This window comes from Pyrgilauda ruficollis, unplaced genomic scaffold (assembly GCF_017590135.1).
Source record: "Pyrgilauda ruficollis isolate IOZ18807 unplaced genomic scaffold, ASM1759013v1 scaffold35, whole genome shotgun sequence".
NCBI lineage: Eukaryota > Metazoa > Chordata > Aves > Passeriformes > Passeridae > Pyrgilauda > Pyrgilauda ruficollis.
In genome coordinates this window covers 5,421,681-5,445,918 of record NW_024524934.1, presented here as the reverse complement: position 1 = coordinate 5,445,918, position 24,238 = coordinate 5,421,681, and the positions used below count along the sequence as shown (strand labels likewise).

The 24,238-nt window shown below is 43.8% G+C and overlaps 1 protein-coding gene across 1 annotated transcript in view; it reads right to left on the bottom strand.

Annotated features, from left to right (window-relative positions):
* Positions 1-9,833: 9,833 nt before the first annotated feature.
* PHACTR1 (phosphatase and actin regulator 1) overlaps positions 9,834-24,238 on the bottom strand; it is a 294,154-nt gene continuing 279,749 nt past the window's right edge. The window contains exons 11-14 of the mRNA XM_041475409.1: positions 22,106-22,167; positions 15,485-15,625; positions 12,140-12,216; positions 9,834-10,012 (exon numbers count right to left, since the gene is read on the bottom strand). Coding sequence (XP_041331343.1) covers positions 9,997-10,012; positions 12,140-12,216; positions 15,485-15,625; positions 22,106-22,167 — 296 coding nt within the window. The 3' untranslated portion in view covers positions 9,834-9,996. The remainder of the gene's footprint in view (positions 10,013-12,139; positions 12,217-15,484; positions 15,626-22,105; positions 22,168-24,238) is intronic.

Sequence of the window (24,238 nt, the reverse complement as noted above, 5' to 3'; positions counted from 1 at the left end):
GATACTTAGTGGTGGAGTGATGACATCTGAAGTGTTACCTGTTCATTCAGCTACAGTATTTCAGTTGCACAGTGAGCTCTCTTGCTTTTGCAGAAGTAAAATTAACTCTTGAAGCAAGGTAAATAGATTTACTAGTAATTTAAAAATGTTTCAGTATGCCATCTTATACTTGATATAACTAGTTACTACTTGAAGGTAGTGAAGTAGTAAGTAGGTGCAGTGAATTTACTGAATGTCAGCCTCCTGGGTGGTGAGCAAGCATGTTTTATCAATGTAATTGTACTCTTTTAACACTGTAAATTTTCAGATAAATGAAGCTCCCCAAATCTGAGGTACAGGACATCACAATGACCAGGGGTGAAATCCTTTTCTGAAGTGTTTTAAAATTCTTTCTTTTTATCTGTCAGACAGTGGCTGTATCTCCTTTGTTCTTCAAGGAAAATATTCTAGAGAAGTGGATCTGTGCAGGTGTGGAGAAAATCAGTGGGATGAGCCAGTGTAATTGAGAATTACAGCCCAGTAATAACCAATGCCTCTGCTGAGTGCTTGGCTCAAAGCTGTTGTAATTTGATTCTTGCTTGGTTTAGATTTCAAAATTAATTCAATGCAGAAATGTAATTCATGGTGTAAGTAAAAGTAGAGTGATAAGCCATAGATAGAGATTTACTGGGGAACTGATCTTTTTCTTGTAGAAGTGTAAACTTCTATTTCTACCTCTTGCATAGACCAGGAAATTGTACGCAAAAATGTGTTGCTTAGCTGTTATTTGACTCAAATTGGTGCTTAGTGTGCTGAGTGCCAAGGATGCTCGTTGCACTTGAGAGAGTGTGTTTAGCTTGCACTTGGCGTTGTGCAGACTTGAAATGCTTTAGAAACTTTTGTTTTAAACTGGGTCAGGTTTACCTTGCAGCAGATTAAGTGGGAAAGCCTGGGACTTGTCTGGGATTACCCCTAAAATCCTGGGGAGACGATCTCTGCTGCATGCTGAGACCTTGCTGTTGGTGCTGCTGGAATGCCCCAGTTCAGCCGGTTCAGGAAAAGCATGTTTGTGTCTGCTTTGGAATCCATTGTCGTGCCTGCACTGTGGTGTGATCCATGGAGTTCACTTTGGATGGGCCATTGTTTTCCTAGTGCAGGCACGGGAGCTGGGTAAGGTGCACAGGAAAGACACAAGTTCTGTTAACAACAGCCCTGCATCCTGTAACACTCAGTGCACAAGTGTTTCAAATGATGGCCACGGGTGCAGTGTGAGAGGCTGTCCGTGTGAAGGATTCACTGCCAATTCACACCCCCCCAGAGGTGTGGGTGCATTACTGGGGCCTTCACACGGCACATTACTTGGTCATTTAAAAACAAGCAGCAGTGACACCGAAGGTGTTCAGCTGTTTCAGTCCTGGGAGGGAATCAATAACTCATATTCTGTGAAGAGAGGTGCACTGAATCAGGATTAGAAATGCCAGTCAGTGTTACTGCTTCCAGGCTTGCCTGTGAGTGTTCCTCCAATTACTGTTTGACTGAAGGCTCCAGAAGTCTTTTTTTTTTAATTTAAAGAAGCCTTTCTCTATCAATAGGCAGGTCTGGAGCTGCACAGAAGAGAGAAATCAACTTTTACAGAACCTTAGAAAGGTTGAAGTTGGCAGGAACCTCTGGAGTCCACATGGTCTGACCCCCCTGCCCAAGCAGGGCCACCTAGAGCTGGTTGCCCAGGGCCAAGCATGTCTGTGTGGCTTCTGACCGTCACCAAGGAGAGGGAGCCTTAACACCTCTTTGGGCAACCTGTACTTGGTCATCCTCACAGTAAAAAAACTTTGTGTTTTCACATAAACAACAGCAATTTTACTTAAACATCCGATTTTATGTGGGATGGATCCCCAAATGCTGCTCCACTGTAATGTCCAGCTGAAGTCTGTGTGTAGCTTTTTCAGTTGTGTGTACCAAGAAGGATCAGGAGTGTTTCTTTATTGCAGAGGTAATTATTTATTGTGGGCTATGCTGAAGAAGGCGCTATGCTCAAGAGAGTGCATGGTGGTTTAATGCCATGCTTCCTTCACCGCTGGTGAGAGGCATTTGTCTCTCATTTGTTTGTGAGAGGGTCCACTCACAAACTTCAGCTGTGGATTTATGAAGGAATCAGTTTATGCAGAAGATGCCCTGAATTCCCAATAGAGTGGAAGTACGAATCTGGCTCACTTAGGCTCGGTCAATTTTCAGTGATTGCTCAGTTGCTTGTACACCCAGTGGAACATAAAGCGTTAGCTCACTGCCCTGCTTCCCAAGGGAGCAGAATGCCACAATGGGAGCTTCCACTGTCCCCAGCATGCGATGGGCTGGGGAAAGTTCAGGCAAGGTGCCTCTAACATCCCAGCCTGGAGCAGAGTCCATTGTTAGAGAAGCCCGGGTCTGTCCCTCCAGATATTGTCACCAGCCTGGGGTTGGTGGTGACCATTCTTGGACCTCTCGAACTAAACCAGTGCAGTCGTTGTGGAGTCCAACTTGGCACTTATAATGGGAAGTCCAAGTTTGGTCATTTATCTACTATGGACTAGTAGTGCCTAACACAGAATGTTTTCAAGTTGCACATAGTTGAGCCTCCCACTGAAGTCTTTGGCTAAGTAAGGTGAGGAAGGGGTTATCTTTGTTATTTGTTCTCTGTTAACCTCGATGTCATCCAGCGGGAACATAAGAAGTTACCTGATGTTCATTTTTCCTGAGAAGCTTGAAAATGAGGTATTTTTTCTTTATTTACATAATTTCTGCTTGACTGGCTGAGTATGTAACTGCTTGCTGCATACTTGTTTGTTCACTTAGAACCCAACAAGTGTTAGGTTGTTTTTTTTTCTTTGTCTTTTTCTTCCCCCATAGACAGCACTCAAGCATTCACTTTGGACTTTGGAGAGTGAAAGCTCTCCCCCCCAAGTTTCACCCTGCCAAATATCTTCATGGGCTTTGCAAACAAGAAAAATAAGCTTAATTTGATCCAATTGTCCCCTCAAGCCATGTTTTCTCTCCAGAGAGGTTTAGAGCGGTGCCACATGTCTGTGCTCTCCCGTGCTGCACACACCAATTCTTTTCCAGCTGATGTCCAAATGTTACGGAAACTCCAGATAAGCAAAGTAATGGCAGATGTCAGAGGATGATGCTTGAAAAGTGAAGAGTGGTTTGGATTATATAAAGGGGCCTGACTGCATGGAAAGGAAAGCAGGAGAGCATAGAGACAAAAGTAGCTGAAGTATTCAAAGGCTCATAAAGTAACAGTGATCCAGAGCAGCGTTCTGTGGACAGGAGATCAGCTGTCATCTCCACATGGGACAGCTTCAGCCAAAGAATCTCCTTCTGAACACCACAGCTCCCGTGGCACAAATTTACCTAAAAGCCAAGCTTTTGTTCATTCTGCCACTCGGGGAAGAATTCTGTAGGTAGCTTTTACCATTTGAAGGCACTGCTGGCCTGTGTGGCCTGAGCGTGCTGTTGCACTGCCTGCACCTTGCCCTGACAGCTGCACCAGAAGCTCCCACTGCTCTGGAGCAGGGCAGCTGTTTGTCCCACACAGACCAGCTCGACTGTGTGACCAGGGCATGGCCACGCTGTTGTTTTTGGGCTTGGTTGTCTGAGAACCTTGGTCTGAGGAGCAACGGGGAGAAATGGAGGTGAGGAAGACAATGGCAAAGCCATCGAGCCCTACACCTGTGCCAAGGGCACTGAGCTCTTAGGCACTGCCAGGCAGCAGAGTGTGTTTGTGCAGGTGTGTCTGTTAAATGGAGAATTGATTTTTTCCCAGCCTCCTCCATTTCCTGCCTACAGATGGCATTGGATTGCAATTTGATTGCCAGTAATTACATGGACTTCACTGAAGACACATACATCCCTTCACTTAGACTGGTTTTATGAAATGTTTCCATTAAAACATAACCCATCCCTTTTGTAGAGGTCTCACTGCAAGAGATTGGACTGTGTTCTCACATTCCCTGTACAACATATTCTCAGCAATAATTTTCTTGTTAAAGCACAGAAATTACTATATGTAACCCAACAATTATATACTGCTGCTATGGAAGCCATAGCTCGATGTGAGGGAAGCGGATCTTTAGTTACAACCTACAATTTTCTTTATTTATCCACATCTCACAGGATAGCCAAAAAACTTGTTGGCTGTCAGAATGGAAATACATACAAACACACACAAATAAGGATTGTGAGGTAGGTGAAAAGTCACCCAGATGGAAGCAAACAAAAAAACCCCAATACCGATTTTGATCATGTTGTGTTTCCCTACCTGTAAGGGAAAGGAACAGAATTTGGTCAGTTAAAGTAGATGGATCTTTAATTTTTGTGTAATTGGAAGCCTCTGTGTATCAGGGGAGGGGAGCTGCTCCCAGCTGCCATTTACGGTGAGGATGCTGGGTGTCACTCATCTACTCAGGGTCAGAATGTTTGCACCATCCGTTTTAAAATCTGAAGAGCCTCAGCAGAGGCTTGCAGGAGGCCAGTGAGCCTGTTTGAAGGTATGTACTTATTCTTGTGAAAGCTTTTCCTCCTCTTTTCACTACACAGAGGCTTCAACTTGTCACCCACTGAAGCTACCTGGGGAAGAAGGGTAAAAAAAATAGGAATACATGATATGCATGTGCAGGAATGGCCCTTCTGCAGAACAGCAGCAGCACTTGCTGGTGCTGCTTGGTGGCTGCACATTGACTCTGGCAGCTGCCCTGGCAGAGCACAGCCTGCACCAGCAGCATTGTGGTGACAGATGGGGTTTGGTTGTGGGGTTTTTGGATGCCTGTGTGTGTCTAGTGCAGACTGTTGGATTTGCTCTTCACTTGGGGGGTGCCAGGTACCCCTTCAGCAGCTGAGGTACCGCTTGTTCTTCTTTGCTGAGCTGCACCAGCCCAGCCACGGTGCTTGGGGCTCATATGGTCTTTCCCATCCATCTGCTCTGGGAAGTCTCCCTTTCCTGCTTTGCTCCCATGGAGATGTGGGAGAGCCTGGCTGGTATCCTTGACAGCCTCCATGTGTTACACTGTCAGTCATGGGGGACAGAGGGTGGTAAAATACACAGGGACCAGAAAGCTTTTTTTAAATGAATTTTTTTTAAGAAACTGCATACATCAGAGACAAACAATAATTTAAATACCATGCAGTTTCAGTATGTACAAAAACTAGGACATAGAGATCAGTTTAATTTTTTCTAGTTATTTACATCATTTTCATACAGCCATAATCTGTTAAATTACAATACTGGAAGATCACGATTGACAGCCACCACACTCACTCCTATACAAAGACAATCTATATACATACACTTGGATATCAACTGGAAAATGCAACTGGTGCAGGAGTAACTGGGACACACAGGAACACAGGGTATGTGCCCGTCACCTCCTCTTTGTTTACAGAAATTTTCCAAGCTCAAGCAGACTGAACACCTGGGAAAAATAATTTGTCCCCTTTTTCTTTCCTGATTTTTTTATTAGCCTAGTCATCTCCCATGGCTATTTATACAAAGTTATTTTATTTGCAGGCACGTTAGGGAGCCCCCATTCATGTATAACTTTGGGTTTCCACCTTGCCCATCTATTTGTATGAGTGCAAGCTTCACTAGACATGTTGGAAGTGCTCCCCCCTCTCTTGGTTTATAGTGTTTGCACTGCACAGGTGGTGCTGTAGAAATAAGGAAGGGTGAGCTTGGTGAGTAGTTGCAGTGATGACAATGCAGTGGTTACACATGTATTAGGATGAGACATTTGTGTAATGGCCTCACTAAATGGTTTCAGGTAACATAAAATAGCTAAAAGTCTATTATGTTCTTTTCCCTGCCTCTTCTTTCTATTCTGATAATGCCCAGTGTGTTCACTAGGAATTGGCTAGACCCAAAAGTTGGCCTAACCCCTTCCCAGCAAAGCTGCAGCCTGAAACTTCTTCAGCCTGCAAATACCCAGCCAGTGGGGTGGAGGGTGGGCAAAAGCCACAATGCCCACATTCCCTCTGAGTCAGAATGGTGTCACCAGGTCTCTGCAACCCTCTGTTGGTGAAGTTGTGCCACTATTGGGCTTCCTCACAATCACTTTTCCCAAACAATCAAAACCTTTTTGTCTAGACGTTTTGGAACTGCTTTTTCAATCCCCACACCTCCCCAGCCACCCCTTAGTCCCCATTTCTACTTCATTATTCCACAGGCTGCTGAATACAGCAGATGTCAAAATACTTGCACGCTTTAAGTATTCAGAATTTGCTAGATATAACAAAAATGCTTCTATTCCTTGATTATTACCTCTGGAGATGGATTACCTCTGGAATAGTAATTTTTGTTCTGTGTTGACTTTTCCATTCTCTAAACCTGGATTACCTCTGGAATAGTAATTTTTGTTCTGTGTTGACTTTTCCATTCTCTAAACCTGGTGTAATTTCTTTATTACCACTATTAATCTCCTTCCAATCAGAATGAGGATGACTCTGCTAATGCAGTCTTAGCAGGAATGCCGTCATTATGTCCTACACATAATCCGGGTCAAAGGAGAGAAATTATGACTGTTTGTTGTTTGGTTTTTCTCCCTTTACTGCCAACAGAATCACAGCTCCTTTGCCATGGCAGAGATGGCTTTCACAGATCAGAAAACAATTCTCAAGAAACCACATTTATAAAAAAAGGGACCAGCAGTTCCCCGGTCTGTGTGCAACTTTCCAGGGATGCCAGAGGTGGGCATGCATACCGAGGATGCAGTGCTTTGTTCAGGCCCTGACAGGAACGTTCCTGCTGTGGAATGCCTTGACAAAGGTTAACTTTGCAAACTACCCAGACCCACTGAAGCTAAAAGCAGATGAAGTGTCAGTTTGGTGATACTGCAGTGCCAAACACCTTGTATGGCTTCTTTTTCCTCCCCTTCCCCCTTTTCAGGAATAAGCTCTATTTCCGTCTGGGGAGAAATATGGCAATTCTTCTACTTTTGTCTAGTGTCTGCTCAGCTAGGAGTTAAGTAAAAAAACCCAAAAGAAATAAGAAAAAAAAAAAAAATAAAAAAGCATGGCTGCATGGAGCTGCCCTGGGGACAGCACAAAATCATGGGGCAAGGCTGAGTGTGGGAACTTGCTGAGTGGTCAGAAGGGACCTGCCATGGGCTCACCGGGATGAAGGTGCTGGAGAATGTTTGGCCATCAGCCAGGACTTGGCTGTTATGTATCTCAGACAGTGCTCAAGGGTTTGTTTTGGGTGTCAGACTGGCAGTGTGGGCACTGCTTGGGGCTGTGCCCATGAGGGACAGTGGCAGTGTCCAGAGTGAACATTCCCCTGGGAACTCCAGCACTAACAATGGACAGACAGCAGCAGCCTGTGACTTCCACCTCCCTCCTCCTAATTTTGTTAATAAAAATGAAACAAACCCTCACCTTTCCCTCCCACTAGCCTACCAAGTCCTGTGATTCCTGTCACCACTGCTCCTTAAACAGTGTCCCTTCCATTTCACAGTGATCCTCTACGCTAGAGATGCCAGGGCAGGTGTGAGATCTATGCTGGGAACACAAGGATTTGTAGTTCTTCAAAACAGCTCTGTTCCAGAGCTCTTTGCTAATCCAGTGCAGTCTGTGCAGTTAAAAGCATAAAGGCTTTCTTTCCTTGTTTTAAAGCTCTGATACAGTCTTGTACCTGGTGTGCATATGAATATGAATGAATTTATAAACACAAACTGAGGTTTTCCTGACAATAACCCCAAAGCAGTGCACTCCTGGCTGGTAGTGCTCTGCCTCTGCTGCACTGAGCTGATAACACTGCACATTGAAGGCTTTCACTACTGATGAACTTCTATCTAAAGCAAGTGCAAGCTGGTGATACAGGGATCACGGTGTGTTTCCTCAGGAATCATTACCCAGTCTGGGAAGCACCAGAAAGCACCTGGTTTTTACTTTCCTTTGATGTTCCATCCTACAACAGCCAATGCTCATTTAATAACTAATAATCCACAGCATTGCAAGGATGGCCATGGATGAGAATGAAAAGCTTTTGCTTCTCTCTGCTGGGGGCCCAATCTGCGAGGCACTGAGTGCCACCACCAAGCGCAGATGGAGGGCGTTACCCTCGCTGTCGGGGTTTTTGGGATGGGCTGGGTGCTAGAGCCACTCAATGGGCTATGTGCAGGTCCTTTGGCCATACTCCTGCATCCAGAGGAGTGAGGTGAGGCCTGAGAAGAGGCAGGAGTGTTGGCACTACGTTGCACTGCACTTGAGCATTAAATGCTCAAGTGTGAGAGGCGTCTCAGCCTGCAATCAGTGAAGGGCAATGTAAGCATGGAACAGGGGGAGCTGGACAGAGAGCACAGAAGAGAGGATAGATACATGGAAGACAGTGAGAAAGGAAAGATTAGTAAAAGAATAACAGAAATAACTATTCTGTAGTAAAAAAACTTTGGCCTCTCTGTTTAAACTGTCAAAGGAAAATAGCTATTGTGGAAGAAAAGGTGTCCTCGAATAATTATCTGGAACTTCTTACAGTCATGTTGCTGCAGTGCTTTCAGCCACTGTCCCAAAACATGGCATAGTAGTATCCTGTAAGAACTTGAAAGGAATCCTGACAATGTCTGCCCCAGCTTGCTGGCATTATACTAGTTAAGGACTTAATTCTGGAAGGTGATGGCCTAAGTTCAGAAAAGCACTTAATTGTGTTCAGGTTCAATTAAGCCTCTTAGACATATTCTTGAAAGCAGTGAGGCTGTGTGTGCTTCCTTGCTGTAGAGCACACACTTAAGTTGGCAAGTAAACCAGGCCCAGAGTGACCAGCTCTCTGAGCTCTGCTTGGTCAGTTTGTGTGTTAAACCACTATAATAAAAATAAGTTAGAACCAGTAAATTCAGAACACATCTGAATTGCTGTCCTTATGCCTCAGCTGTGGGTAGCAGTGACAAGTCCCACCATCCATAAGAATGCCCCAGACTCCTTTTGGTAGGCCAGGTAACACACCTTGTCGTGCTTTGCTCAGTGTGAGTTTAGGATCACTTCTTGAGACACCTGGTAGAGAGACAATAGATATCCTCCATGGAACCTCCCGCCCTTCCTGTTGCGTGTCCCTCTGCAGAGCCGGAGGGGAATCCCAGCCTTTCCTGCTGCCAGGGGCACGTTGGCTCTCACACAGTCACAAGGTTTGGGTGTAGGACAAACTACAAGCGGAGCAGATGCCATGCAGTGACCATGAAGAGATGGGCTTTTGCTTGTGGGTTCTCAGCGTTCTTGTCACTTACTGCTAATGGGCTCTCAGCCGGGTTTAGAAAATTGTACTTGAAAGAGACGGAAAACAAACAGTTGCTAGAAGTGAAGCAGCCTTCAGTAGGGAGTCCTGTTCTTCAGAGGATTTTTCTGCTTGGAAGCTGAATTATGTCTACTGACTGGCTGTGAACTTCTCCAGGGAAAGAAATGCCTCTCTAGTCAGATGATATTCACAGATGGGCCAGCCCATGGAGAGTTTCGCTCCTTCACCATCCTCATAAGGTGCTCTCAGCTTGAAAGGGGTGTTTGGTGTAAGTGCTTTAGTGCCATAGGGACTCATCTTTTGGAGACTTCACCCAGGCCAAGTGATTCCCTGAACATCGTCTCAGGGCTCTCTAGGGTTGATGACAGAGGCTTGTCAGGATGAGGGGTGCCTGAAGACAACAATGGTTGCACCACCAGCTGGGCTTGAACACATATGGCAAATCCACATGCCGGGAAAGTCCTATACACAGACGCCAAGTCTTGGCACGATTTCCCACCAGGGGTATTTTCTGTTACTGAAGCTTGAACCAGCAGGTCTGATGATGCTGCAGTACTCATCACATGTAAATACAATTCTCCTTTTTTTTTTTTTTTAATATTTTTTTTTTTTTTTTTTTTTTTTTTTTTTTTTTTTTAATTTTTTTTTTAAAAAGGCAGTTCGGAAGATTTACATTGTACGTAACAGGGAAGTGAATAATACCAGCACTTATGGTTCCTTTTAGTTATGTTTTGAAGATGGCATAGTAGTCAGGTAGAATTGATCTGCTACGGTCTATGAAACCTAATACCCAAGGGGAAAAAAAAAAAAAGAGAAACAGTAAGATAATATCCTCACATGTATATTGCACATAAAAAAAATTAGGAGAACTAATTGTTACAGTGACACCATTAGGCAGTTCAAGTCCTGCAGCATTGACATCAGCCATGCTAGCAAGAGGACCCCAAACAGACAGACACTCACACTTCCTTGGCCCTTGCCAGACTCACAGTTCATAGTCATAAGCTGTTTGCACCAGAATCTACCAGAAACCTTCATACACTTTGGGTCCACCCTATGGGATCCCTGAGTGGACAATAGCAGATCAGCTCACCCTCTTCCAGGCCATACAAGGCCTGACTCCACAAAAATTGTGCGGTTTAGACAAACCTTATACTATTCTGTCAGAAAGATTTACATACAGTTTAACCATGATTATTCCTTAATCTTGGAGGCTAAAGAGACAAATGGAGCTAAAATGGCCACTCTTCCTTCAAGGCATCTTGTGTCAGAAGGCCTTGGTTTGTCAGATCTGCAAATACACATTTTTTAAGCTTTGATTTTTCACTCTATTATGAATTAATTAATGTGTCCCACTAGTAAAGTGACACTCACATTCTTTGCTCTTACCACTGCTTAATGACATGAAAAGCTCATTACCTTGCTAATGACTTTAGAATGGTGATTTATCTAAGTTTATTTAAGGGAAATACTCTCTTTTGTTTAAGCATGCTTCCTCCAAGTGCGTTTTCCCAAAGCCACTTGTGGAACCAGCAAATCCTGCTGTTCTTCAGCAAAGCTTATTCCAGTGTCTGTTACATGAGCTGTGGCTCTCAGCCTGGCCCAGAATTACTGAGTCCAAACTGCTCAGTGGTTTTCGGATACAATTTTTAAAGGGTCACTGCTTACTCCAACACTGGAAGAGAAGGATAATACTGTGCAGAAACCTGTGAAAGCCAAGCAGCCAGACAGACTTCTGGAAAACTAAACCAGTCTGTGTGTTGTGGGATGCTAAAGGCCTCATAGAATTCAAAGGAGCTCTCAATGGAGCTTGACTACTTGCAGTAACACCCCCTTTAAAACAGCCTTGTCCCTTCTACATTTGTCACCTTGCCCTGGAGGAGCCAAATGTCCCTCAAAGGCTCAGTCACTGGGGTCAACAGATCTAGGTCAACTGTACATCCTAAGCCTTCTCCCAGACTTATGGCTCAGGAGCAGCTGGCTTGTCTCTAGAAGCACTCCATCACTACAAACCCCAGTGCAACCAGCCTAGCACATGCTAGGATGGAGAAGGGAGATCGTTTCTGCAAGGTAATATATGCATAATACATGCGGCGAATTTTAATATAATTATTAATTTATACACATAAAAATCTTCTAATACAAAATTTATTTTGCCTTAAGCTTTTCTGTATTTTTCCTAAAAGTACCGCCTGCATTTTTCATGAGCGTGGAACTGATGAACACATTAATACAAGGGCAGCTCCAGTTTCGCACCAGATCTCACTGTCACTTGTCTTCAGTACCCAACACTTGTTTTTAAAGTCTGAAGTGTTGATTCACAAAGACCTGACTTCAGCCCTAGCCCATCAGAGAGGACAGTGGCTGGTTTGGGTTCATGGATAATTCATTCAGTCTCTACTTTTAAAACTAAAAAGAAGCCCAAGGTGTAAATAATAGTGCCTCTCTTACAGCCTGGATCTTGCCATGCATCATGCGTGGCCAGGTGTGCAGCACAAGAAGAGAGATCTGTGGGTGGGATCTGCGTGGTGTGGAACAGCTGCACACACAGCAGGGCTCAGTGTACACTCACTCAGACTGTGCTACATGCTCTACGAGGGTTCCCTGTCCTCCTTCTGACACCAACTCTTTTTTAAAATTTTTAATCTCAGAAGAACGGATATGCCGCACGATGATTTAAAAAAAACCCCCAAGTTATACTTCATTAAATGGCACGTGCCTGCATAACTCCACATAATGGGGGAGCACGTGTTTGTCTGTGTGAGTTGCTTTTACAGCCTGTAATTCTAAATGTTGTCTAGACCTCATGGTGTGTTCACTGCATGTTGGAGAAACAGCTGCCAGCTTTGATTTTCTTTTGAAAACAACAATATTCATTTATAGTCTTAAAAAATTAATCTCTCAGCTTACCTTGTTAGATGCCTACTTAATTCATGAACTTCCATTTCAGAGCTTTTAAATTCATTAAGCTCTTTTCGAATGGCTGCCTGCAAAGGACAAAGAAACTCATAAATGTATAAATGAGAGAGATCAAAATAAGGTCACTTTGTTCTCAAAACAGTATATTAAAAGTAAAGCAGAGAGATAACATTATCAGAGAGACAAAGACAAACACAAAGACTTTAAAATGTGAAAAGGAACAGAGATAAGCATGTTCTAAATCACATAAAGGGAAGAGAGAAATGCTTTGGTGGAATGGCTCAATTTGAAAACATATCACAGACAATGCAGGTACAGAACCCACTTCTGGCTTATTATGTAAACATTTACATGTACAAAATCCAAATTAGCACAAGCATGAGAAAAAAAAAAATTCACTGCAGTTTGTGCAACACTGTGATCTGTTCCAGAGGTGGACTGTGACTAGACCCAGCCCAGATCCTGACAGACTTGTGTTTGAGATGTCTTCTGCCCTTATTGGTCCTGAATTTCCTCAGGTGTGGTTACCTAAAGTGACTGATCTTACTTGGGAAGGAAAGAGGCTCCCTGCCCTCTACTCTGCCTCGGGTGTGCCGCTCTGCCCTGCTCCTCCCTTCTGACCAAGCTGTGCTGTTTATTGAAGTGATTTGACAAATTAACCCAGCAGGAAACCTGGCATGGCGTGGTGGTGTTCAGCCTCTGTGGCTTGTCTGTAAGGGGAAAGAAAACCAGGGGGCACTGGCAGGAAGAGAAATACTGAAGAATAAAAAACCAGAGGGGGTGACTTGGAGGGACTCAGCTGCATGGTAGAGATTGTGCTCAGCAGAAATGGCTCAAGTCCCAAGCTCAGGGTCAAGAGCTCTGACAGCTCTGTGATATTTGTTGTTCAGAAGTGGTTTCACTGTGAGCATTTGGAGTGGATGTACGAGGTGTCTGCTGCAGCCAAACGCTCCCATAGGTCCGAGGTGTGTGCACTGCCTTTCTGTGTGATGCTGAAAACATTAGTATCAGAGGTGGAAAGGGGGTGCTCCAGTAAGTGGTACTGGTGTCTGTCAGGAATTTTTCTCAGTGAAGGAAATCTACACCATTATGAGTAGCACGAGCCAAAAACAGGACCTTTGCAACAGCCACTGCTGCAGTCAGCAACTACCTTTGCTTTGACAAAACCTAAGTGATGGATTTTGCAAGTGTTTTTGTACAGAAAAGGCCCTTTTGCTCCTTCTCCACAGCTTTGGTTTCTTATTTCCCTTAGAAGTGCCTGTCAGGCGCTGCCTCATCCATCAGGACAGAGTGATGGCTATGCAGCAGCTCCTGGGCTGCCTTCAGCAGAGCAATCTGCCACTGAAGTGACTGTGAAGGAGGCCACAGGGGTGGTTGACTCCCACAGGGACTGAGATCTATTCCCCCCTCCATCCCTCATCTGTTGGAGAGATGCAAAAATGCCCTTTTCCTTCCCTGAGAGTCAGACCTGCTAAAGACAAATTCTGACTGAAGGCAGTTCCCTCCACCCAGCACACTGAGCAAGATTTACTGGCAAACAGAAAAGCCCATTGCTAAAATCTGTTTTTGCAGTAAATCTAGTCAGTGCTGACCAATGAAGACAGCTACTGAATAACAGCTCTGGAAGAAAATAATCCTATCTGGGATGATGTGGCTTTGTTTCAATTTCTCTGGCTGTTTTTTCCAAAACTGGACATAGTGTTGAGGAAAAGCAGGTCAGAATCAGAATACTGCCCACAGGACCCAAAAAAATCCAATCTATCTGCTTCCTTGTGCCCTAAAAGGCATTAATATTAGAATGACAAACACCTCTTCTTCTGATGGTGCTTTGCTGAGTAAATGTTAATTTGAAAGGCTTAACCCTTTTCTCTGACTACTGAACTTGCACATGCATTATAAAAAAAGAAAAAGTGACAAATACTCTGCCTCAATACTAAACTCTTTACTAGGTTACATTTACTAGTGGTATTTAATGCTTGTTCTTTTCAGAGACATGGGATGAGAGATCAAATCTCTATGCCCAGCTGAAGTTTCTCCATGCCTTTCATCCCAGACAGGGATCTCTCAAAGGCTGTAGAACCAGTTGGGAGATTTATTCCCTCCCTCATTTAATAATTAAGAGAATAAAGCTAAGTCAGTTGACTAATATATTGTCAAACATGCTTAGCTAAAGGAGAAAAGCTAATTTAACCCACTACATTATGGACTATGGACAGTCCTGAGGAAGTTTATATTTTTTTTTTTCAGATCAGTTTATGCTACATTAACTTCACCAAAGCTAAACTGAAAAAAATCCCTCTACAAGGAGGAGAACAATGTCACAAAACTATACAAGTCCTTTGGTTGAATTTTACAAGTATAATACATATTTTTTGTGAATAAAACCAAAAGCACCATAGATGAGTGGTGTGGCTGGAAACTCTGCTAAAGCTCTAAACATTGGACATCACGCTGAATAAGTGAGTTCCATGGCAAAGAAGTAGTCAAGGCTTGAATCCAGGTATCTGAAAGTCTTTAAAAGGGGATCATAGAGTGACTATAAGATTCATGACTGAATCACTGAGCCTCACAGTCCTCACTTCTTACAATGTTCATAAAATCTTTTAAATATCTTTTCTGAGGTCCCATTAAGACCCTCAGAATGTGACTGATATAATTTGCCAGCAACTTAATCCCTCTGCCATCAATGTCAAAACCAGAGACACTATTTAGTGGAAGTTCCACCAGTGCTCAAAGGGCAGTGCCATCAATACCAAAGTGTGTCTTTTTTCATCTGCAGGTCTTGTGTGATTTCAGTTCAGTGCTTAAAATACTCTGTGGCAGAAATCCTGAGCAAATATCCCTGTTGTAACACACTAGAGAGAAGTGACTCTGGTTTTGGAGGGATGGAGGTACCTTTGCCAAATTGACCTGCTGGCATTTTCACACCCAAGCCTTCCCTGTCCTGGCACAGCCATTCTGGCACACACTCCTGTTTCACTGCTCTGCTAAGTCTTGCCAGAGCTCTCAGCTGGCAGCATAATGTGGTAAGACCAAAACTGACAAACAAATAACAGGGCTGTCATCAAGACCTTTCCTCAAGGGGCTTGGGATTCCATCCCTCCTGGTTTCCATGCATACAGAAACCTTCTTGCCAAAGATTTATGCTACAAATAAACAAACAAACAAACAAACCTCGTGAATGGGGAAAAAAAAAACATAGGTGTATTGGAAAGGGATGTCAGGTAGATGTTTATTCCTTGACAGCCATGGGATCTGTGGGACCCAAGGGATGCTGTTTGCCATGCCATGCTCTGGCTGTTTAGGCCATGGCTCTCCCAGAGTTTCTCCACTTACTTTGTCGGCAGCTGTGAGTCGTGTCCAGGGTTTGTCCGCTCTCCTGTCGTAGTCCTGCGCATCTGCCACTTCCACGTAGTCACTGAAGCGGATGAGGATCTTCCTCTCACGTAGCTCTTCTACTGTGGGCCTTTGACTCAGCTGCAGGTTTGAGGAAGGAATGGAAAAAGACATCAGGACTTTGCTTTTTCCCTGCGGAGTGCTGCTTGGGGATTTATTTTACTGCAACCGCCGTTACAGTAATAACAGGGTTTGGACATTCCCAGTGCTTTGTTTTTGTCTGCCTTTCAAAGAATTGCTACCTGGGAAATGCCCTCTTGTTATAAGACCTTGAATATCATCTCACTTGCTGCCAGAGCAGTCCACTGTTCTTTGGGAAGCTGCTGTGGCTGGAGACCCCAGTTCCAGGGGTTGATCACCCTTGGCAGAAATGAGATGTAAGGCAAGAAAGTCTCCTAGTGCACTGATGTCCCAGAAAGAGACAAAGATCACAACGCTACTCTAAAATGACCTGCACAGGCTGTGCACTTTCCAGCCTTCTGCTGCTGTTGTCTGTACTTTTGCACTGCCTGGGAAGAGTCAGGCCAAGGCATGGAGTGGTTTCTGCCCTGAATTACATGCAAAAGGTGAAAACCAACTTTCTTTACCATTCTGATATTCTGCAGACCTGTCCTTACCTCCAGAAAAGGCAGGCAGGATGATTAGTGCTCATTGAACTTCTAACTGTATCTATTGAGAGCTGTGGTTTGTATCACAGCATATTTGATTATTAAAATCTTATGTTGCATACTACAAGCCGAAAGAAATGGCAGTGGTGGATTGTATCATGTCATGAAAGCATCTTCATTGTTTCAAGCATTTCTTTCAAATTCCACAGCAGAATAGGCAGCCACAGTGAAAAACTCCTCTTAAATTGGTGTCCTGATGAGCACGTGTCGCACAGCCAGTTACATGGGCAGGGACAGCAGTTGGCTTTCAGGGATCAATTCTCCTTGGATGCACAGCATACTGGTGAATGTCAAAAGCAATTACACAATCGTTTCTGAAGGTGCTACATAAATGTGTGCATGTGCTGTAGATGAGCTGAAAAGTTTCACTGTTAGAGCGGAACATTTGTAACCAGGATACATCAGGAAAAATAATATCCTGATAACAATTGCCTACAGTGTATCATGCTGTTCCCACTCACTAGAAATAGATGTGTTTAAAATACTTTACCCTTGTGAAGGGTGAAGGCTCTAAATATTTAATAAAATGCTAGAGATTCTATTCTGCAACATTATTTATGCCCCTGAATCCACCTTTCTTCCAAATGAAGTATCTCAGTTTCCTGCATTTCATCTTCCAGGGAGAATTAAGCTTTAAAACAAGCAGGTTACAAAGTGAAGGGTGAAAAATCCCTTCTTTCTTCAGCACTTGGGTGGAGCTCCACTGCCCTATTCTGGATCTGGCTGTAAGCCTGTGTGCTTGCTCTTGGTATGGTCGGTTGTCTTCCTCTTCTCTGTTTAGAAAAGATGATTGTGATGGGAGGCAGCAGTGGGGCTGCTCTCCTTACACCAGCATCCCTGAGCATGCACACACAAATCGGGTTCGAACACCTCATGTGGAGAGTCTGCAGAGCAGCACTAATGTCCTGCCTGTGAGATGCTCAAGAGAACACGAATGAGGATGGAAAAAAGATGCACTGACTCTTGTGCCAGTGCTTCTGCTGTGAAAGAGCCCTGAAATCCATAGTTCATGTGTAGCCATAAATCTACATATATTTCCATATATAAATACATGCACACAAAATATATTCAGTATATTAAACCAAAGTGCCAATCTGATCACGCTAAGTGTAAGGAGAGAGAAAACCATGCTAAGTCATTTTCTAAAAGCCATTAATTAAGGGCTACATTATTTGAATGGTTAACAACTTTCTCTGCCTTCTTCTCATAGCATTGCAGAGATTTCTTGTGACCTTCTAGGTGTGAGAGTCTTGCAGCATGTTTGGACTGCCCAGAGCTCCCTTAACTCTTGAATAGCTGGGGAACCAGCTTTGCAGGACAGACTGTAAGCAGCCCCACTGCAGGTATCAGGTCCATGTGTGTCCACACTCAGGGCACAGCTCCTCTGAGATCTCACCTTGCAGTTTATTTTTATGACCTGTGAGCTGTGGTCTCTTGGGTCTAAACTGCTTAATGCTACAGAGTCCTTATCAAGCAGCACCTGAGAACAAGCTCTTCTAACAGTCAGAACGACTAGGGCACATTGAAAAATTACAGGACAAGGACATGGCCAAGGGCACCATGCAATTGTCTGCACAAGGTGTAGTGCTCCAGTCAGGGAGAAAGGGTTCTTACTGATCCTTTTAAATTTGCTTCAGGTAATGTTGAAGGGATGTATGTGCATGAGTGTGTCTGGATTTTTTCTGTGTGTACTACCTGGGCATTTACATTTCTGTTTACCTATTTGTGACGATCTGGGAGCTGAGGGAGCAGGGTAATTCTATGGTGAGTGACTAATTATATGAGTGTGAACCAGGGTAAAATTCCCTTTCAAAATAAATGGATTTGTATTAATGCAGGAGCAGTAAATGAGGACAGGACCTCTCAAGCCTTGTTGCAGGAGGTCAAATTCTCTTCTGTATATTCTGGAGCGCTGTGGATACAAATGGGCATTTCCTAGGCTTTGATACTAAGGCAATTTGAAAAGGAAGGTTTAACACACCCCCCTTGGTCCGTGGCATGTGAAACAAAGCAAACCCAAGCACTCCTACCAGGTAAAGTGGAGAGGGACTTACTGTTTCCAGTCTGGTCTTGGGATTCAGTCAAATGCAAAATGCTGAGTTTGCCCCACTTCAGTCACAAAAAAGCTTATCTTAGCATGTCATCATTGCCTGCTCTGTTTCCTCATTAAAATATTACAGTTGTAATTTAAAGAAGAAAACAAGCTGAAAAATTACAAACCCTAAGCAGCAGCACCCCTCCCCCTCCTTTACTCCCCACCTTCTGCAGTAAAGACTTAGGAGCAGGATGTGATGGAAATGCCCTGAAGACCTTTCCTTCTGACTATAAATGCAGTTTATCCAAATTAGCTGGTAACCTTTTCTTCTTCTCTGACCTTTCTCCTCCCTGCTGCCTCTCTCTCACCTCTCTCTGATGAGTCCCACCTCTCTCAAGAGTTCATTATTTTCAACAGCCTTTGCTGATGCAAGCCAGTGAAGGTCAGTTAAAGAAAAGCTTGAACATCTTCAAGCAGGGGAGATATTTCCCAGAGAGGCACCAGTGAACAGAGCATTTAAATTGGACTGGGGCAAGAATTTAACAGGAGCAAAGATTTCAGATTATGGCACGGATTTTAAGAAACAGCCACACCTCTTCAATTTGATAGTCCGTATTACAGCTCTGAAGAGATTTCCTTTTGAAGCTAGACCTCTGAGAAAACTAAGCTATTGGCAGAGGGGGGGATAGGAAGCAGTAAACAGCTCTGGGGATTGGGAAGGATGGTGCCATTTAAGAGAAGAGAAGGTAGGAAAAGAAGAGTTCTATTCCACTTTGCAAGTGATTTGTAACATGTTCTGTTAATCCAGGCTACAATTCTCCCTCTGTAATGGAAGTCCTCAGGGGACATCAGGCTTGTGTTAATTGCCTTGGTTCTTGGCCAAGTTTGTCATGGTTCAGAGAAGATATGTTCTTAGTAGTAATTCGTGGGGGCCCACATCTCCCTGTGGACGTGACCCATCTGCAACACTTCCAGAGGGCTTCTGCACATTAATAGTCTTTGAATAGGCTGGAGGTCAAGACCAGTGCTCAGAGAAAAAACCTTCCTAATCCACACGTCCCTCCACTCAAGTGACGCAAGTCCGCGTGCCCAAAGGCGCTCGGTGGGCCTGAGGGGCAGGGAGAGAGAGGACGGGGGGCTGGACATCTCAGGTGACAGGCAAACATGCTTCCACTCTTCTTCTGTGGGCAGCAGGGACACGAGCTGCTGAGACACTTAGGCAACAGCATGTCCTTCATTTTGTTATTTGAATGGTAGCTATTCCTCACCCCAGTTAATGTGGAACTAGATGAGTCGGAGAGGATGGAAAATGCTAAAAGGGACAGCTCGTTATAGGTCACCTGATTTCTTTATAATGTTGTTTTTTTAGAAATTGCCTGTCCAGATGATGAATTCAACTGGATATTTATTGCTGACTTTAATAAGGCATCTAGACCTAGCAAGGTAATCTTACTTATTACAGCATGTCATGTTACAACTTATCATCATAACACTGTAACAAAATGTCAGTGCTGACGGAATTTTAAGAACAGCTTTTTTATGGATGGAGTGGGTCCTTCCCTTGGAATTGGAATGTTGCTACTAAAAAAACTGGGGACAGTAGCAGTTTCTGTACTGCAAGGTCAAAAGTCTCATCAGTGGCTTCTACAGAACCCACTTCCCTTCTTTTATCCCAACTACACACGTTTCCAAAAGAGGTAACATGGCAGAGTAGGAAACTCTGTAACATGTTGAATTTACCCTGCAAGCATACCTGTGCTTGAAAACTCAGTGCAAACAGAAAGGGCTGCTGGGCAACACACTTGCTGTGCTCAGTTTAACTTCTGCTTGATCTGGGGTTTAAAATCCTTTGGTACTAAGACTTCAGTACAAACCGGCAGAAGGAGCTTGCCACTCTGCCGAAAACACAACGACACATCTGGGACAGGCTCATGAAAGACACAGCTGGGGAATAACAAGTATTTTTGCAGGATTCACTCAGTGGTTGGCATTTCTAGTTGTTATCTAAAACACTCTCACACATTATTCACTTCTTTTCTCCAGTGGTTTCTGAGCTTTTATGATGGTATATTTGGTAGGTGAGAACAAAACCTGTTGTTAGATCAGCCCTGCAATTCTTTCATTAAAATTACACGTGTCACTAGAACAATTTACAACAATTTAAAAAGATGATCCAAATCAAACAATGTTAGGTCATGTTGGTATCCACCTCAGAAATGTGGGGGAGAAAAATCTTCACTGGAGAGGAAACCAGAAAAAAAGACTAAAAGGTATGTGACCAGGAACAGGGTTGTGAGCATTAAAGAGCCAAATGCCAGGGCCCTGGACTGATGCAGCTTTCCCTGTTGTTCCTACGTAAAAGTGCAAACAAGACACAGCAAGAAATCTCCCAGAAAACTGCCAAGGTTTTGGGGAGCAGACACTGATGTGAAGCAGTGGCAGCCTGGGTGCTTTAGCTGAGCTGTGGCCTCTGCCTGTGACAGATGATTCCTGTGCTCTGCACCTTTCCTACAGGAAAAGGATGGCAAGGATGGGAACCGTGTGGTGATGGCACCGGCTCAATCAGTAAGCCCTCACTTCTTAGGCGGCACACTGGGCATGGGGAGCTTTGCTCTGTATCTATTACAGCTGCTCCTCAAATGGCATCAAGCTCTGCTCTGGATTCCTGCACGTGTTTACCCTTCAGTGTACAGGGAAACTGAAAGCCTGGCAAAATGGTATTTCCAGCCTTTGCGCAGAGCCTCAATCCCATGAAACATCTGCAATGCAGTTAGGATCTTTTCTTTCAGGCAGTGCTAAGAGGGAATGCAAAATCATCCCTGTCATTGTGGTGAGGAATAGAAGTGTTTTACAAACAATATTATGGCTCTCTAGCTCCTGCAGACAACAGCACTATCTCCACACTGGTGACCAAGAATTCTACCTATTTACATGAACTGAGAATAAGGCATGAGATTTTAAAGTGTGGTAGAAAGCAATTCAGTTCTCAGAGTGTAACCTTTCCACATATACTTAGAGACTCTTCCTTGTTATTATTTATACCATGGAAGCTGTGATCACATAGGTCAAAAAAACTAAGCCATCTAAAATTGTACAGAAGGGGAATGGTGCTGCTTCACAAGTATGTGAGTTTTTAGAGGGCTTTCTTTACCCTTGGAGATAGAAAATATGTCAGTGCTGAAAGAAAGTTGATCTGCAATAGCAGGATGGATTGTTCACTGTATATGTTTGGGCATCTGTAGACATTTATGCCAGCTGCAAAACTGAATGGGTACAACTGAAATGACTGTTCTTCAGTTTTCAGAGTAAATGACTTTTGAATCAAGCAATGCTGTTTTGTTTGTCCTTCCCTGCCAATACAAGATTGTTTTCTGCACTATATGCTTTTTCAAAAATGCTTGTCTCTATTTAGCTTAAATGCCTCAATTGACAACCTCCCTTTCCAGAAAATGTTTAGCTTCCAGTTTTATAAGGGTCTTTTTTTTGGTGGAATTTTCAAATCAGCATTGCTTTAACTTTGCTCTCTGTAATGGCTACAGAACCCATTACATTTACAAGAAGCACTGGTCCTTGTAAATGCTGATCTTTATCCTTCACTGTTCAAAACTCCTTCAGTTATGAAGACTAGATCTTTTTTCCTGTTTGAAATGTTACCAGCAGTAGCCTGCAAAGTGGTTTCCTTTGCTCTCTGTGGACTTACACCCTGCAGCATTGCTGATTTCTTTTAAAGAGTTTTTGGTAAGACTTGTTTCACACTCTATTTTCAAAAAGGTGCTGAAGAAAAGGAAAAAGACAAACAACTGTGCAGTAGGGAGAAAGTTACAGTAGTGTCATAATAGGATCAAAGTTGCTTCTCACCTTACGTGTCAATCTTCTCTTAATCTCTCGTTTTTCCTCCTGCTCCTCTTGCTCATTCCGGGCTGTAAAAGATTTACAATGATCTCAGACTGTGGACTTATCAGGCATGCACCATTTGCAACAAAATAAGCCTTTCCATCAGTAAGTGTATGAATGTTTCAGGACCTCTCTGATGCACAGTATGTCCCTCTGGGGCTGGTGAACGTCCCTGACCCGTAGCTACTGCGCTTCTTCACACGCTTCATAAAACATCTACAGCTTCCTTCCTTTCCCTGTGTTGGCACCTCTTCATGTGTGTCACTTTCTAGAAGGGCTGGGCAGCAAGCCAGCTCTTCAAAAAATGTTATCTCCCTGCCCACAGGCCTGGTGGCCTCAGGGGGCTCAGCTACGATATGGCCGGATTCTGCAAGGTCAGTGGTTGGAAAAGAAACACATGCAGTTTTTTTCCATCTGCAGAATAATTTATTGCAGCTACTTTTTGGAGATAATAGAAAAAACCCTTTGGAATAGAGGTGCCATGCAAATCATGCAACTTCCCGTGGCATGCAGAGTTAAGGAGGGTGTGTTCCATCATGAGCCTTCAAAGTATCACACTGGAGCATAAAAGCTCATCCTAGGTCAATTAACTTTCAACATTAAGCCAAAAGATCACGTGCTTCAAGTTCTTACCAGGGCATGCCTCAACTCTTCTCCCTCAAGAGCTCAATCACATTTGAGTACACTAACTCTTCTTCAGCTTAGGACCAGGCTGTCATGCATTGTCTTTGTATTGACCTTTACCAAAAGTAACTAAAATCTCAGGCTTCCAAGTATTCAGCTTCTCAATCAGTTAGGATCTGTCTCCACTGCTTCACTGATGGCTGAAATGCTCTTTACTCCAATCATGCCAGCACATAACAGGTGAGAGCAAACACAACTCATCACCTTTTTTAGTAAGTACTCTGTGCCCCTGCTGGGATCCAGTTTTTGCTCAGCTAGGACTAGCTGAGGCAGGAATAATTCTCTGCAGGGGACATTTTGGACCTCAAAGGCCAACTGAGGATAGGTGCCTTGATTTAAATCATTAAACTTTGGACTGCACTAATCTCAAGGGGGCATCCCGCGTTCCTCTCTGCTGATCCTGCAGACGGAGCAGGCACCTCCTGCAGAGCAGCACTAACAACCCACCAGCCGTAGCTTCTTCAGCTGTGAGAGCACAAGCCAGCACTCTCACTAGAAAAGTGGGGCTTTCCCCACACAGCAATGAGACCTAAGGTTTAGAGCCCACAGACACCTCTGAGCAAGTGAGGAGGGCTAGGCTGGAAACCAGGTTTCTCACTGCTCAGGACAGACAGTGCTATCACAACTGCTCACTGACTTCAGCAGGACTGGGAAATCTCCACTGAAGTGGACAAAGAACCTGTCGATGTTATGATGTTTCACACTACACTTCTGATCTTTAAGTGCCATTTTACCAAGAATACTTCTTATATTTTCAGAAGGAAGGAAACCAGTAGGGGACTAAAAAGAACACAAGACAGCAGGGAGTCACAACTGTCTTTTTAAGCAATCACTGGAGCACCTACACTGATAAATGTAGTTTTCCTCTTTCAATGGTGCCTGTCCCTACTGGGCTGGATACTTTTCTAGCAATTGATCCCCTAGCAATTTTCTTCTTCTCTTTGTGTCTCAGATTTGGAGGAGTTGGTCCTGCAAATGCTTGCTTTCAGACACAGCACTAACTAAACAGAATCACACAGAGTCAGGGTAGAACTGCAAGCAGCCAAGGAGTTATGTATAAAACTTAGTAATGGCTATTCATTTTTGTCCTTGGCATCTGATGTTTTTCTCCTCCCCTCACTCTCAGCCCAGCCACCCACTTTCAGAGACAGCCAGGCAGGCTTAAGACTTCAGGCAGGTAAAAGCTGGAAAACAGGAATACATTCTCCTTCAAAACTAGAAAGCGACTTTGTTTTAGCCTATTTCTTTGAAGTTAAGTCATGCCAATCTTGTGAAGCTACAGAACTGATGCTTTATTTTATCTTATGTGTTCAGGAGATTCTCTGTTTCTCTAAACCTGTGTGTCAGGGTGATGTAGGTGCAATTTTCACACCTGATTTCTGTGCCAGTGTGAAATGTCCTCCAGTACAGTTT